General features: G+C 39.3%; 1 protein-coding gene across 3 annotated transcripts in view; it reads left to right on the top strand.

Moving 5' to 3' along the window:
* Nucleotides 1-4,020: 4,020 nt before the first annotated feature.
* gfm2 (GTP dependent ribosome recycling factor mitochondrial 2) overlaps nt 4,021-16,204 on the top strand; it is a 12,807-nt gene continuing 623 nt past the window's right edge. Inside the window, exons 1-19 of one of the 3 annotated variants that reach the window (XR_007139573.1) lie at nt 4,021-4,272; nt 4,347-4,416; nt 4,729-4,774; nt 5,228-5,325; nt 5,699-5,824; nt 6,375-6,463; nt 6,640-6,728; nt 7,638-7,698; nt 7,791-7,976; nt 8,482-8,562; nt 9,081-9,229; nt 10,200-10,340; nt 10,445-10,544; nt 11,312-11,504; nt 12,512-12,588; nt 12,780-12,918; nt 13,779-13,967; nt 14,452-14,567; nt 14,957-15,953. Coding sequence is in view for 2 of the 3 variants with exons in the window: in XM_027178589.2 (XP_027034390.2) it covers nt 4,237-4,272; nt 4,347-4,416; nt 4,729-4,774; nt 5,228-5,325; nt 5,699-5,824; nt 6,375-6,463; nt 6,640-6,728; nt 7,638-7,698; nt 7,791-7,976; nt 8,482-8,562; nt 9,081-9,229; nt 10,200-10,340; nt 10,445-10,544; nt 11,312-11,504; nt 12,512-12,588; nt 12,780-12,918; nt 13,779-13,967; nt 14,452-14,567 (1,986 nt within the window). In the remaining variant the exon portion in view is untranslated. Of the gene's footprint in view, nt 4,273-4,346; nt 4,417-4,728; nt 4,775-5,227; nt 5,326-5,698; nt 5,825-6,374; nt 6,464-6,639; nt 6,729-7,637; nt 7,699-7,790; nt 7,977-8,481; nt 8,563-9,080; nt 9,230-10,199; nt 10,341-10,444; nt 10,545-11,311; nt 11,505-12,511; nt 12,589-12,779; nt 12,919-13,226; nt 13,570-13,778; nt 13,968-14,451; nt 14,568-14,956; nt 15,954-16,204 lie in introns of those variants that run through there. The other 2 variants (XM_027178589.2, XM_047809069.1) reach the window with 2 other exon arrangements.

Genomic DNA, 16,204 nt, shown 5'->3' with positions numbered 1-16,204 from the left:
GGAAATTCCCAAAGCACAGGGAGAACATATAATGTCCACAAACACTGGACAGAGGCAGGAATCAGACCCCTAACCCCAGCGGTATCTGCTCACACTGCCAGATGCATTTACAGCACTCATTCATTCATCCTTAGTAACTGCCTGATCAGGGTCAGAGTGGTTTAAATTATTCTACTGCTTATCGTTTGTTTTTGTGTTCAATCAGAAAGGCAGCCAGGTACAAACTGAAGAAGTCCTGACACACCAGAGCACAGAGCCCAGGCCTGAGGTATGCTGACGCTGCTGCCATTTCTACATCTGGGTTTTTCTGCAGCCATAGTGATCGGTTGTTTTCTAACCATATTGCACTACAGTTAGCAGTATTGCATTACTGTGCATTACACCTGCATTCTTTATACTGTTTACATTACACAAACATTCCAACCACAAAACTCCAATATTGGTTCATTCTCGTTTTGCATTAAGTTGCACAACATCTCCAAAGTTCTGAGTGTAATTCTGAGTGACTTCTTCAAGCTTTGAGCTGTTATTCTTGCACTTCTGCTGTTAAGGCTGAGCTTCTTCTTTAAACATACTGTATGTGTTGTGCTTCAAAAAGAGGATCTGTTCTCAAATGTCTTTGTTCTCTTTTGAAAGTTTGGAGTTTTTCTTCCTCAGTTCGATTTCCTACATGCAGTACAGGTCTCGGTGACAATGAACACGAACAATGAGAATTGGAAGCACAATAAACAGTGTGTTGGTTGTTGATTATTTATGCAAGCGAGCATTCAGACATGGGTATGATAACAAGCATCTGTGTGTGTGTGTGTGTGTGTGTGTGTGTGTGTGTGTGTGTGTGTGTGTGTGTGTGTGTGTGTGTGTGTGCGTGCATGTGTAGCGCGTGCGTGTGTGTGCTGTGTTGTGTTGTGTTGTGTTTGTTACATGCTGAGTTTCCTTGTTCCATTCTTAACCTCTCTAAGGACCGTAAATGGAGAAAGCGGTGAGATGACTAAAGGATCAGGTGGGAATTACTACAGAGAGTGAGAGAGTGCTTTATTTAATATGTGCAGTAATCACAGTGGGACTGGCCCCAACACTACACCACTACTGGCCCCAACACTACACCACTACTGGCCCCAACACTACACCACTACTGGCCTAACACTACACCACTACTGGCCTAACACTACACCACTACTGGCCTAACACTACACCACTACTGGCCCCAACACTACACCACTACTGGCCCCAACACTACACCACTACTGGCCCCAACACTACACCACTACTGGCCCCAACACTACACCACTACTGGCCCCAACACTACACCACTACTGGCCCCAACACTACAAGACTACTGGCCCCAATACTACACCACTACACCACTACTGGCCCCAACACTACAAGACTACTGGCCCCAATACTACACCACTACACCACTACTGGCCCCAAGATGCATCAATACTACTTGTGTTAATTTAGGGTTAATACTATAGCTTCACTCAATCAGTGCAAAATAAAGAAATCACACTCAAACGCCACAAATACTGGTACATCACTTAACTGTACAATATGTACTGTTACTATATAACATACTATAATAGCTGAATACAATTACTACTACACCTATTTACACACACACACACACACACACACACACACACACACACACACACACACACACACACACACACACACACACACACACACACACACACACACACACACACACACACACACACACACACACACACACACACACACACACACACAGTATCTAAAGTATCTGCTCAGCTATATTACTATATTACTAAACAGCTGATTTTTCAAGCCTTCTCATTCTGCTGGTTTTGACCCTTGTTTAACCCGTTGTTTACATCACCTGATCTCACAACTCCCTTTCCACATTATTAAACTTTAGGAGCTGTTTTTATCATTTCAATAAACACATTTTTCACAACAGTCACTGCCTCTGCCACCTGACAATCACATCACCATTTCTAGTAGGTGACCTTTTCACAGAATTCAATTTTATATCATTTTATACGAATAATTTGCCTTTATTTCAACTTTTTATTGGATGTATGCTTTAAACAGTAATAACCTCCAAGAACAACCGCACACCATTTAATTCGATTCATTTTTTTTGTATAGCACTTTTAACAATGTACAATGTCTTGTATAGAACATATATAAAACAATTCAAAATAAAAAGGACAACATTTAGAATTTTATAGTTAGACCTTATGAGCAAGACAGATGAAAAAATTCCCTGAGACAAAATGAGGAAGAAACTTTGAGAGGAACCAAACCCCAAGTAAACATAGAATATAGAGTTTATAGACTTCACTAAGAGGTCAAATTTCCACTTGGATCCTTTTTCTGTCAGCAAAACAATGCTGTACTGTTTTAAATTTTGGTTTGTTGTGTCAGTCAGTTGTACGGTCTGGTCTTTATTGCCAATCAGGTCTGTGCTGACCCATTAGTTCCTCAGGTGCTCGGTTGCATTATTATAAACTGTTGTAGAAAGGACATTATTTACATTTACATTATTTACTGTCCAATGTCACCCAAATGAGGATGAGGTTCCCTTCTGAGTCTGGTTCCTCTCAAGGTTTCTTCCTCATATCATCTCAGGGAGTTTTTCCTCACCACCGTCACCTCTGGCTTATTAGGGACAGGGATATATATATAGTATTTTCAAAATTTTAAGTTAATCTTTTTTTTAAATTAATTTTAATCATTAATTGTATATATTCATATATTCATATGTATTCTTGTTTTTTCTTCTTTTTTATATATTTATTTCTTTTTGTCTCTCTTCTGTTTCAATACTTCTGTAAAGCTGCTTTGAGACAATGGGAAATTGTTAAATGCACTATACAAATAAAATTGAATTGAAAACTGAATTAAATAGATGCCAGTGGACAGCCAAAGCACCCTCAATGGTTACCTGCTTGTTTCCAAAACCAAAAAAGACTCCAGTACAGACTGTGATAGCTATGCAAATGAAAATCACGTTATAAAAATATCTTATCACCACTATATAACCAGTTCTGATGGATGTTTTGTAGCTCACCCTGTCTGGCATATTGTACACATAGTGCATATTTACACTAAAAAACTGTCAGCTCTTATTTTTATAGTACTTCCTGTTTTGTTATTCTCAGGACAAATACGTTGAACGTCTCTATGTAGCTGAAAATGTATAATCTTGGGTGAATATTAGCAAAACAAAATCCAGTATCTAAGAAACTGCTGTTTAGAAACTTGTTTATTGCAGACATCTTGTTCTTTTACTTGGACTTCAAAATGACTCGTTGTCACTCAAACAGAACTGAAGTTTTCAATTTTGTCTAAATGCTCTTTGTTCTGAGATTATAATGTGATGTTAAACTTGTGAAAATGACAAAAAACAAAAACAACAACAACAACAACAACAAAAAACACACTGCCACTTTTCAACATAGTATTAACACGCAGTACAGTGTTACTATAGCATTATAATTATTATATTAACAGGGACTTCAATAATAATCTACATTAATCGATTATGACAAAAATAATTATAAACCCACTTTTATTTAGCAAACTTTTATTTAATGTTAATGTAAATAAAAAGTAATGACTGTTTAGATCTGCTGTAACTTGTTTCCCAGATGTCTCATTATATTAAATAAATCTATACATATTTTTAATTTAAAATTTTAAGTAAATCTTACAAAAAAAGGAAAACTACGAAGGATAAAATCTAGACTAAAAGTCAAAACTTTGATGAAAATTGTGATGAAATCTGTAAACCCTGTTTAATGAAACACAACATGAATCAGAAGGCTACAGTATATTACTAGCAGTGACGTGCTGCCCCCTGCAGGTGACTATAGGAAACGCACGTTTTCTTGCAGTTCCAACAACTAGAAAATTCATTGTTTTAGTTAAATAATGATGGTCTGAATTTTCTCTTGAATGTTTTTTGTTGTTTCCAAACCAGTGTTTAATTTACGAGTGAGTGTTCTTATACGTTGCAAATACATAGGATAGTATCACGCTTAGCCTTGTTTCCCGCGGACTCATTTAGGTGACGCACCATCCCATGTGCAATAGAGCAAACAGCATGTCACGACTTAGTTAAGGTATAAAGACACACGGAAGAAAAACAGTAGCTACGATTCATTGCTGTAGTCTTTACGATCTAGGGGACACAGTGAAACGGATGTGATGTTGTAATCACAGGTTATATTGATGTCAGATTGAACAATGCTGCTTGCAGTGAGGTTCAGCTTCCTTCATGGGGTAAGATTCAGTCAAAACACATCTCTCTCCTGACTGTTTCTGTACTACGTATTAACCAAAGTGTCCGTTTCTAGCGTGTGAGACACTGTTTATCATCTCAAGCACTGGGTACACAATGGAAAAGGAGCTACAGTTTCCCTCAAGGTGATGTTTCTTATTCTGTTACGTCATCACTGAATGCTTGAATCTGATTGGTCAGGTGGAGGTGACGCAGGCTCATGCTGCAAGGACCATCAGCTGTTAATGTGATGATAAACCTGTGGGGGGGAAACAGTCTATGGAAGAAGAAGAAAAAGAAGAAGCCTTAGTGTTTTTTGGCATATATACATTATTCATTATCACTTATGTCCAGTTGATTCTTTTTGTTATAACACTATGAACTGTCCTGGTTTATCTTTACTTAATGTCTGTTATGACTATAAATGATTGACTTTTTGCATTCACGCTGATTCGCAGACGATGTTAAGTCGCCTCGAGCAGTGGTCAACCCGGACATCTCAAAGTAAGACACTGATTGTTTGAGGAGTTTGTTGATGACAACTTTACAGTTCTTTCTCTAACTCTTCTACTGATGCTCAGTGCCACATATAAAACACTTGTGATTGATTAAAGTTGTGTGAAAATTCAAATGAAAGCTCTGACAAGACTACTAATCAAACAATGACACACATTCTTCATCATTTATTCGTACAAATCTGTTTGAAAAATCTTCTATTGCATCTTCTCTATCTGTACACCAGCTATTTACTTCTATGATACTTCTGATTTAAAGTCTTTTTAAAAAAAATAATAACCCTTAATAAACCTAAAATGTGCATAAACAAAAAGAACAGCAGACACATGCATGGCCTTCTGAAAGGAAAAGAAAAGCTGTAGTACAATCCAAGTATTCACTTGTTTTCATGTCTGCCCTAAGTAGCATCTTAATCAATTCTGCTTGTGTGTTAATATACAGAATCCGTAACATCGGCATCATGGCCCACATCGATGCCGGGAAAACCACCACCACGGAGAGGATGCTCTATTATTCTGGGTACACACGTGCTCTTGGCGGTAAGCTCGAACATCAGCTTAAAGCTGCTGTAAGCATTAACCGTTTCCATGCTAAGCTACTTAAACTACTCTTCCTGAGGAAAAACTCTGAGTCTGTTTGCTTCTAATATAGTGTTTTAAAGTCAACAGAATAGACGATAAATTATTTAGTTATTCACAAACCATTAATCATAAGCATTACTGCCTCATAAACAGCGAATATAGAAAAAGTCAGGTGAGAATTTAAGTAAGATCGAGCGGTCGTGTGAAATTTGCTTTTTGTTTCGTATCTCCAAAAACAGCAAACACTAAAATACAGATAGATATTTACTCTTGGTAAAAGGGCAGAGCTCTGTGTTCGAATTACAAATATTGTTAATGTGCTGTGTTATAGATGTGGATGATGGAGACACTGTGACTGATTATATGGCCCAGGAGAGAGAGCGTGGAATTACAATCCAATCAGCTGCAGTCACCTTCGACTGGAAAGAGCACAGAATTAACCTCATTGACACGCCAGGTAGTCATGCACGCACACACACACACACACACTTCCCTGGTTCATGCAGAGACTGGGTTTTGTTTATTGATTAATTAATTTATTGTTTAAGCAATATAAAAACAATTGATTTTCATAACCCAGTCTATCCTGACTGCCAATCATACCCCTGTTGTTCAGATACAGTAGATAAATGGGTGGATGGATGACTGGGTGGATGGATGGATGGATTACTGAATGGGTGGGGGAATGAATGGGTGGGTGTGTGAATGGGTGGATGGTTTAATGAATGCATAGGTGGATGGATGAATGGGTGGATGGATAGATGGGTTAATGAAAGCATGGGTGTATGGTTAGAAAAGTTAATGAATGCATGGGTGGATGAATGGGTGGATGGATGGATGAATGAGTTAATGAATGCATGGATGGATGGATGGATGAATGAGTTAATGAATGTATGGGTGGATGGATAGATGGGTTAATGAATGCATGGATGGATGGATAAAACGGTTAACGGTTCGATGGATGGATTAATGGACGGGTTGATTGATCGATGGATCGATTGTTTCAGGCCATGTAGACTTTACTCTGGAAGTTGAGAGAGCTCTGCGTGTGCTGGACGGAGCAGTGGCTGTGTTTGATGCCTCAGCCGGAGTGGAGGTGAGTTGTTTTTTTTGTTCTAATAACCACTGAACCCTTTGACCATGCCTACGTTTATTTGTTAAGGGGAATCTATCGATGCTTCAGATTCAGAACATTCTACAAACCCTTTCTGAGAGCCTCAACATGGATTATGTGTGTGTTTGTGTGTGTGTGTTCTCTTGAATGATTTACAGGCGCAAACCATGACCGTGTGGCGACAGGCAGAGAAACACAACATCCCCTGTGTGTGCTTCCTAAATAAGATGGATAAACCTGGAGCCAGGTAACACACAGACCTGCACATGAAATAGTTCACACTTTTCTGTCACTCGAGTCATTTCTCTCTGTTTATTTATAGGACTCGTTCATCAGTTTGTTCGGTTACGCCGAGTGTGCAGTCTTAGAAAGCAGTGATATAAGCATCACTGTAGCTTTATTGTAGTCATTTATTTATTTATTGTTTAAACAATATAAAGAATTGTTTTTCATTATGCATCACTGTGTGTACTGAAAATCCTGACTTTCAATCATTGTGCAAATACATTGGATGAATGGGTGGGTGCATGAAAGGGTGGATGGATGAATGGGTAGATGGGTAGATGAATGGGTGGATGGGTAGATTGATGGATCGAGAAATGGTTTGATTGTTGGGTATACGTATTGATGGAGACATAAAGTGATGGATGGATGGATGGATGGATTGTTTGGTATACGTATTGATGGATGGCTGGATGGATGGATGGATGGAATGATTGTTGGATATAAGTATTGATGGAGGCATAGAGTAATGGATGGATGCATTGATCCTCAAAGGGACATTTAGTTTTAAGAGTTTGAATAAAGTAATCCTCGGTCATGACAGCAAACTCACTGATGGAAACATTGACCCTCTAATTAAAAGAGGAGTGAATCTCAGTCATAATTTTATCTGATTAAATTCACAGATCATTAAAAACAATGGCAGATTAAACACATATAAAGTAATTAAGAAAGGAGCAAATATCGACAACAAGGATTCAGTGACATCGATTTGGTTTGTAATTGTGAAACCTATCAGTAGCAACAGAATGAAAGTACTGACTGTGTGAGTGGCCAAAGACTGAAAGGAGAAACTCTAATACAAGTCAGAATCACAGTTTTCCCAGGAAATAAATCACATTTACTACATGTTCTTTCTGATACTTTCTCCCAGCATGAGTTACTCTGTAGAAAGCATCAAGATGAAACTGAGGGCCAACCCCATAGTCCTTCAAGTGAGAGTCTTCTCCTTTTCAATCTGCCTTACTTCATGTTCAAATCAATAGTCAGCCAACTCATGGATACTTTACATTAACTACGTCTTCAGCTTCCCGTCGGCTCTGGAAAGGGATTTATCGGATTGGTGGATTTGATCACCAGGCAGCAAATGACGTGGCGGGGAACGTCGTTGGCCGATAACGGGCGGGCTTTTGAGACGAGATCACTCCAGCCCACAGACGACCCACAATTCCTAGAGGAAGTCAATCAAGCCAGAGCAACTCTTATAGAACAGGTACAGTGGCAAGAAATACAACGTTGAGCTAAACTGTGCAGCGTGAAAAGATGGACTTCCTGCTTACTTTCCCAACCAGGCCATCGCAGAGTCTTTTATTTCTCTTTTGTCAATGCATTTTTCTAACAATGCTAGCAAATGTTTTTATTAAATAAAGCCATACTTTTTTATGGTTAACGTTGTAAATGCCAATAGTTACTTGATACTTGTTATTTGATCAAGAATTGAAGAATTGAATACATACATTTTGGATTGAAACATGAACAGACAGACCAGCCAATTTTTCTCTGTACAAAAAGTATTGAAACAGATGAAAGTAAACATTCATGTCTTCAGTGAAGCACAAGATAATTGACCTCTCTGTTCCGGTCCATTTGGAGGGCTGCTGTGTGATAACACATTTAGATTGTTTCGGTTGTTGGTTGGACTGACCGTTTTACTTCACTAATTGCAAACAAAACCACTTTTACACCAATAATAGAGATTTATTTTTCATGTTGTGCAGGTTGCAGATTTGGATGACGAATTTGCTGAGCTGCTCCTTGGAGAATATGGTGACAACTTTGACTCGGTGCCTGCTGGGAAAGTATGTTATCATATATACACTTGGTTAAGTATGTGTGTGTTTTTGGCAGCCCATCTTGAAGAGTGAGTGAGTGAGTGCGTGAGTGAGTGAGTGAGTGCGTGCGTGAGTGAGTGCGTGAGTGCGTGCGTGCGTGAGTGCGTGAGTGAGTGAGTGAGTGAGTGAGTGAGTGAGTGAGTGAGTGAGTGAGTGAGTGAGTGAGTGAGTGAGTGAGTGAGTGAGTGAGTGAGTGAGTGAGTGAGTGAGTGAGTGAGTGAGTGAGTGAGTGAGTGAGTGAGTGAGTGAGTGAGTGAGTGAGTGAGTGAGTGAGTGAGTGAGTGAGTGAGTGAGTGAGTGAGTGAGTGAGTGAGTGAGTGAGTGAGTGAGTGAGTGAGTGAAAGCTTGTGTGAGAAAACAAACCTTTTTTTTAACCTCATCAAAGAATCCAGAATAATGTTAATGCACTTCAGCACAAGCCACAGGACAGTATGGAATGTAGAGCATGTGTAGAGTTAATAAAGCAAACCGAGATGTGTGTGTAGTTGCAGGAGGCGCTGAGGCGAGTGACGACGTCTCGTAAAGGAGTGCCGGTGCTGTGTGGAAGTTCACTGAAGAATAAAGGAGTTCAGCCTCTACTAGACGCCATCACAGCATACCTCCCTGCTCCTGACGAAAGGAACCACGACCTGGTGTGGGTCTGCTGCACTCCTCTACTCAAATTCCTTTCAGTTTCGAATTCAGTTTCAACAAAGTTTTGTTTAAAAATATATCCAGCCTCACAAGCTAATTACAATGAGTTACGATGTGAAAACTTCCCATTTATTGCCGTTTAAACCTCTGTGTCTTAACCTGTGTGTTTATAATGTGGCCAAACTTTAAAGGATATTTCATTTGATTTCATTTATCATTAGGTTTTAAAAAAAAAGGAGTCAAACACTGAGATCATTAATGACTTCATCTGACCATTATTAAGTAAGGATAAATGACTTTGCATTATCAGTCATATTTTCCAAATAAATAAATAAATGTTTAACTTTTCCATTCAGCAAACGTTTGAGCACAACTGTATAACTTGCAATGCAAGTCTGTACAGTATAATGTTTATCTCGTATTATCTGGTCATGTTTGGTCATGTTTGATTCAGGTCTCGATTTTGGCATCTCAGTTTTGTTTATAACAAGAGTTTGATTGGTGGTTTGGAAAGTGATGGACTGAAACGTGAGCTCAGCAGCAGAAACAGAGCTCCAACTTCGGCTAAAACGGTTGATTTCCGTGGCTTTTGGTGGTGTTTGAAAGCCACTGAAGAACTTTAACGGTTAATGTAATAATGTGGTGTTTTAACTGTATAACGTCTAATGCATGCAGGATCTTTGGGTTTCATATCATGTAACTGATTGTCACAAAGTTTCAATGAACATTTTTGCATCGTGTTGTTTTGTTTAGTCATAATTTAGTCATTTGTAAATTGAGGCACATGAAACCAGCTGCCAAATGTGTTTGTGTAAATAACAGAGCTGCCGCATGTGCATGGATTCTAACCATTCTATTGTCCATACAGGAGCAAACACCAACAATAGTCGATCGATCAGAGCCTCATATCTCACCGAATGTCATTTTTTTTATGGTTGTGATTCTTTTTTTGTTTGCTTGTTTGTTTTTAGACGCTGGTACAAGGATGACTTATGTGCTCTGGCGTTTAAAGTGGTCCATGACAAGCAGAGAGGTCCTCTGGTTTTCTTGAGAATCTACTCCGGCTCTATGAAACCGCAGACAGCAGTGTACAATATCAACCGTAACGGAACGTAGGTCGATCCCAAAAAAAAAATGACCCACACACGTGCTTCATTAATCACAATCTGAGCCACTCGCTCCATCTGGAAATCACACAAAACTTTTTCTTTGTCAGAGAGAGAATGAGTCGTCTCCTGCTGCCGTTTGCAGATCAGCACATCGAAATCCCCTCTGTGTCTGCAGGGAACATCGCCCTCGCTGTGGGACTCAAACAGGTACACGAGCAGCCTCAGCTACGCTTTATCATGTGACTAGGAATAAAAGGCTTCTAAGTACAGTGCAAAAAAGACAGCAAGTGCTATCTTATAAGAAACAGATCATTTTGTAGATCTATGTATAAGATATAAGTTTCAAATAAAATAAAGCATATATAAGATTATTACACCACAATATGGATAAATTTCACTAATTTGCAGATATTAGATCTTTTTCGCAGTGTAAGTGGGTCCATTACTTTATTTTTATTTGTTTAATAGTGTTAATAGTTATGTTTTTGTTTAAAATTTCGTTGTGGAACTCCATCAAGACAAGCTGCGGTTAGTTCCAGTCATCACTAATGTTACAGCAGCATCAGCCTCTCTGTTGTTTTTTTTTCCTTTTTCTTCAAGATATTAAGGAAAAATATGTAAATGAAAAAAATGCAGCTTTTCCTTCTCCTGAGTTAAAAAAACACAAAACGTGAAGCTACAATGACACTAGAGACTAAAAAACGCACATCCTTTCCAAACACTTCATTAATTCATGTTACCATGGCAACAGTAAGCATCTTCAACACCTTCTGAACAATACAAATCACATACAGTTGTAGAAACCTACAAACCTTCTTTTGCTTTCTCTTACATTTGTGTATCTTTTTTTTTTTTACTGGCTCAAGGGCTCCTTTAAAATATGACAATTTTGAGTGAGTTGAATATTTTTTATCAGTCACTTTCATGTGTCTTATAAAACACACGTGATCACAAGTGGTCCTGTGCTCATGCAGACGGTGACGGGTGACACCATCGTCTCGTCTAAAGCCTCAGCATCGGCCGCGGTGCGCCGGGCGCACAACAAGGCAGAGGGGAAGAGAACGTCTAGCCGAGAGCCGCAGAACAGTCTGCTACTTGCTGGGGTTGAGGTGCCTGAACCCGTCTTCTTCTGCTCTATAGAGCCTCCTTCCATGGCCAAGCAAGCAGGTACACATTTTAACTCCCAAATACACAACCAGGTAAATTAAGACTTCAGTCTCACTTAACATATCTAGTGGTTTTTCAAAGAAAAGCCTCACCATTAGTCCACCATTTTCAGTGGAAATGATAATGAGCTGTATTCAAAGACAGAATCCAGAAAATCTCATAGTAAAAACATAAATAAAATAAAATGAAATAAGTCTTGTTTTGTTGCCAGATCATGTTGCTCATTTTAAGTGTTCATTCCTAGAACAACGCAAAGGTATCTTCCAATAGAATAAGAATATAAAACGAGTATAAAAATGTCTGAAATATTCATTTTAGTTTTTAATAACTCTTATTTGGTTCTACAGTACTAGACAAATTTTACAATACTCAAGGTTTTTTTTACTTACGTCACCTATTCTTATAAAGCTCTCGTGTTCTGCTGGTTTCTTTGATACCCAAGTACAGAATAAAAACGCTGGGGTCCTGCAGTTAGGGGGAAATTTTCATCAATGTGGCTACTCTCTTTTTTTCTGTACTTTAAAGAAAGAAACAGAAATGGAACTTTGTCATGTTACTAAGAAAGCACTAGGCTTTATATCATAAAGAAATTTTAATGCTGTACTTTATAAAACATCTACCTTCCAAACAATTCTGGATGAAATAAACCTTAAGCTTTCCGTCCTTTTTTTGTTTTTGTTTTTTAAGGCTACACAGCCGCTTATTCCTGATCCCTTTAGGTCTTTCCGTAGTGAATTCTACTGTTGAAAGCTTTAACTTTTTTTTTGATCTCCGATCATGAACATAAATTTTTTCCTCGATGGTTCACAACTACCCTTTCAGGTGTTTTAATAACAACCCAACTTTGGTATTTTTGGCTGCTAGTCATGCACTAGTGGCCCAGTATATAGCCTAATGGTTAAGGTGCTGGACTACAGATCGGAAGCCTGCAAGCCCACCAAGATGCCAACGCTGGGCCCCTGAGCAAGGCCCCTAACCCCCAGTTGTATAAATATTTCTCACTGCAGATCTTGAGCATGCTCTGAACTGCCTCCAGAGGGAAGACCCCAGTCTGAAAGTCAGGACAGACCCAGACTCTGGACAGGTACGTGAACATTTTGCTACTACAAACTGTTTATATTTTAATGATAAACTGCAGTCATTCTAAAAGTGAACCGTAGGACAAATTTATCTTCTTGCATCGTTTACTAACTAACACAAATGCCTAGTCACATCGATGTATGTACACATGTACACGTCTTCCTGTGTTCTTACACATATAAATCACTTGTGTAGACAGTTCTGTGTGGTATGGGAGAGCTTCACATCGAGATTCTGCACGATCGCATTCGGAGGGAATACAAACTCGAAACGCACTTGGGGCCTCTACAGGTTGCCTACAGAGAGACCATTAACCAATCAGTAACCACGACAGGTAAGTCTTCTGTATGTGTACAGACCTGTAGCACCTGTCTGATTTCTTTTTCCTCAGCACACCTGACTCGACTCGTCAGCTTTTTTCCTAACAAAATAAATAAGTGTCTCTGAGAAGATACGTGTCAGGACAGAAAAGTTAGAGCATCAGGCAGTTTTTACTTTCATCCATGAAGCATGTGGGGCAAAGAAAGGCTCTGTTAATTAACATGGGAATATACAGCTTCCTTGCACATCAGCTCTAAGTAACTGCTTTATCCTGGACATAGTGAAAGTAATTCAATTTTCAATTCCATTTTATTTCTATAGCGCTTTTAACAACAGAGTTAATGAGCAAGCCCGAGGGAAGCGTGGCAAGGAAAAACTTCCTTTAGATGGAAGAGGAAGAAACCTTGAGAAGAACCAGACTCAAAGGTGAACCCATCCTCATTTGGGTGATACCAGTGTGTGAATTCTTAATTTATAAACGTATACCAACAATTTGGAATTGTGTAACCAGGAGCTCCTGAGCATCTCATGAATTAACTCAGTTCAGAGTATAGAGTTCGGTATAGATTCAACACCAAGTCCTCCAGGCCAAAGCCTTTAAATGCTGTGTACAATTTATGCATGTTACACTTTTCATGATACAAGTTATTCAGTTGTTTGTTTCATATAGAAATCGACCCCACACCTACTACAAGGCAGAAGGTTAAAGGCTGAAGGTCTTTCCGGTTTACTGTGATATCATGGTTTATGGTTTAACCGCAGCAGTTTCGGTTTCTTCTTGAGATTTTACTGAGCAAAAAAAAAGCTGTATGTTGTGTTTCTAAAACAGTGAAACAAGTAGAAAGCTTTAAGCTGTTCTGTTTTATGCTTCAGACACTCTGGATCGCACGCTGGGTGAAAAGAGGCACATTGCGAGCGTAGAGCTGACCGTGAGTCCCTGGGAAGCGTGCGCTCCAGGCACGTCGTCATGTCACATGACTTATGATGAGGAAGTAGAAGCACAAATCTCTGCTGACATTAAAGCGGCGGTGGACAGTGGCGTTCAGAGTGCCTATCTCCAGGGTAAATATTATGTATCCACCTGTTTCCCTGCAGCTTAATTGAGCTAAAATGTTGATTGGTAGTGCAGAGTGGAATAAGAAACTGACAAAGTTGCTAGGTGTATTTCCGGTCGGTAACTTTTATATGATGGTGGAGAGCTGTTTGTGGTTTGCTGGTGACCAAATTAGGCAGAAATCAGAGAAAACAATATATATATATATATATGTATGTGTGTGTGTGTCTCTAATTACTGGATAGTGTGTGTATATATATATATATATATATAATGTTTATGCATGTGTGTGTGTGTGTCTCTAATTACTGGATAGAGTTTATATCATCTTTCTAGCATTTGAGAGAGAAACATTGCTACATATTTTCCTGGCACATCCAGCCAAACAAAGCAATCTTCATTTCAGTTTAGTTTAAAATAATTGGACACGGTTTGCTTTGAGAGGATGTTGGTACAAACCTGCATATTATTGGAATTGTCTCTGTTCTGCAGGTCCCGTACTGGGTTACCCTGTGCAGGGGGTTCTCACCGAGATCCACAGTGTGTGTGTGGAACCAGGTACCTCTCTGGCCATGGTGTCAGCCTGTGTGTCTCGCTGCATGCTTAAGGTACCTCACCTAAACCCGGTCTCATGCACAATACACCAGCGGTTGTCATGGTAATAAGGCAGTATCTGGTTATACATACAGTGCATCTGTAAAGTATTCAGTGCTTCAGTTTTTCCACATTTTTTGTTGTTACACCCTTATTCTAAAATGGATAAGATTCATTAATTTTCTCAATTCTACAAACAATACCCCATAATGACAAATGTGAAAGAAGTCTGTTTCACATCTTTGCAAATTTATTTAAAAAAGAAAAGAAAAAAATCACATGCACATAAGTATTCACAAATTTACTCAAACTTTGTTGAAGCACATTGGCAGCACTTAGTCTTTGAGTATGCTATAAGCTTGGCATACCTATTTTTATGCAGTTTTCTCATTGTTCATTGCAGGACCTCTCAAGCTCCATCAGATTGATTGCAGAGCGTCTGCAAAGCCATTTTCAGATCTCTCCAGAGATGTCCAGTAGGGTTCATGTCTGGGCTCTAGCTCAGAGTTGTCCCGTAGCCACTCCTTTATTATCTTGGCTGTATGCTTAGGGTTATTGTTTTGTTGGAAGATGAACCTTTGCCTCAATCTGAGGTCCAGAGCTCTCTGGAGCAGGTTTTCATCAAGGACGTCTTTGTATATTCATTCTTCCCTCGATCCTGATTAGTCTCCCAGTTTCTGCTGCTGAAAAACATCCCCACAGCTTGATGCTGCCACCACTATGCTTCACTGTAGGGATGGAATTGGCCCTGTGATGAGCGGTGCCTGCTTTCTTCCAGACGTGACACTTGCTATTCAGGCCAAAGAGTTCAAAGTATTTTGTTTGAGTCCTTCAGGCGCCCTTTGGCAAACTCCAGGCAGCCCATCATATCCCTTTTACTGAGGAGTGTCTTCCGTCTGGCCACTCTACTATACAGGCCTGAGTGGTGGAGTGCTGCACTGATGGTTGTTTTCATAGAAAAATGATGGAGCTCTGTCAGAGTGAAGTTTGGGTTCTTGATCATCTCCCTGACTAAGGCCCTTCTTCCCTGATCACTCAGTTTGGCTGGGCGAATTCTGGTGGTTCCAAACTTTAACCATTTAAGGATGATAGATGTCACTGTCCTCATTGGGACCTTCAATGCTGCAATAAAAATTTCTGTACCCTTCCCCAGATCTGTGCCTCAATACAATCCTGTCTCTGAGGTCTACAGACAATTCCTTGGACTTCATGGCTTGGTTTGTGCTCAAACACGTGCATTGTGCACTGTGGGAACTTATAGACAGGTGTGTGCCTTTCCACATCATGTCCAATCAACTAAATGTACTGCAGCTGGACTCCAATCAAGTTGTAGAAACATCTCAAGGATGATTAGTGGACACAGGATGCAGCTGCGCTCAATTTTGTGTGTCATGGTAAAGGTACATGTACATGTGGTGATTTTCATTTTATTAATAAATCTGCAAAGATTTCAAATAAACTTTTCAGATTGTCATTATGGGGTATTATTTGTCTGTAGAATTTAGAGGAAAATAATGATCCATTTTGGAATAAGGCTGTAACAACAAAATGTGGAATAGGTGAAGTGCTGTGAATATGTATGAATATGCTGGATGCACTGTATGTGAGATTGTAGATCATGGAAATTAACTGTGTGTGTGTGTGTGTGTGT

This window comes from Tachysurus fulvidraco, chromosome 26 (genome assembly GCF_022655615.1).
Source record: "Tachysurus fulvidraco isolate hzauxx_2018 chromosome 26, HZAU_PFXX_2.0, whole genome shotgun sequence".
NCBI lineage: Eukaryota > Metazoa > Chordata > Actinopteri > Siluriformes > Bagridae > Tachysurus > Tachysurus fulvidraco.
Note: the sequence above shows the minus strand (reverse complement) of the source record. Positions and strands in the feature narration are given on the sequence as shown.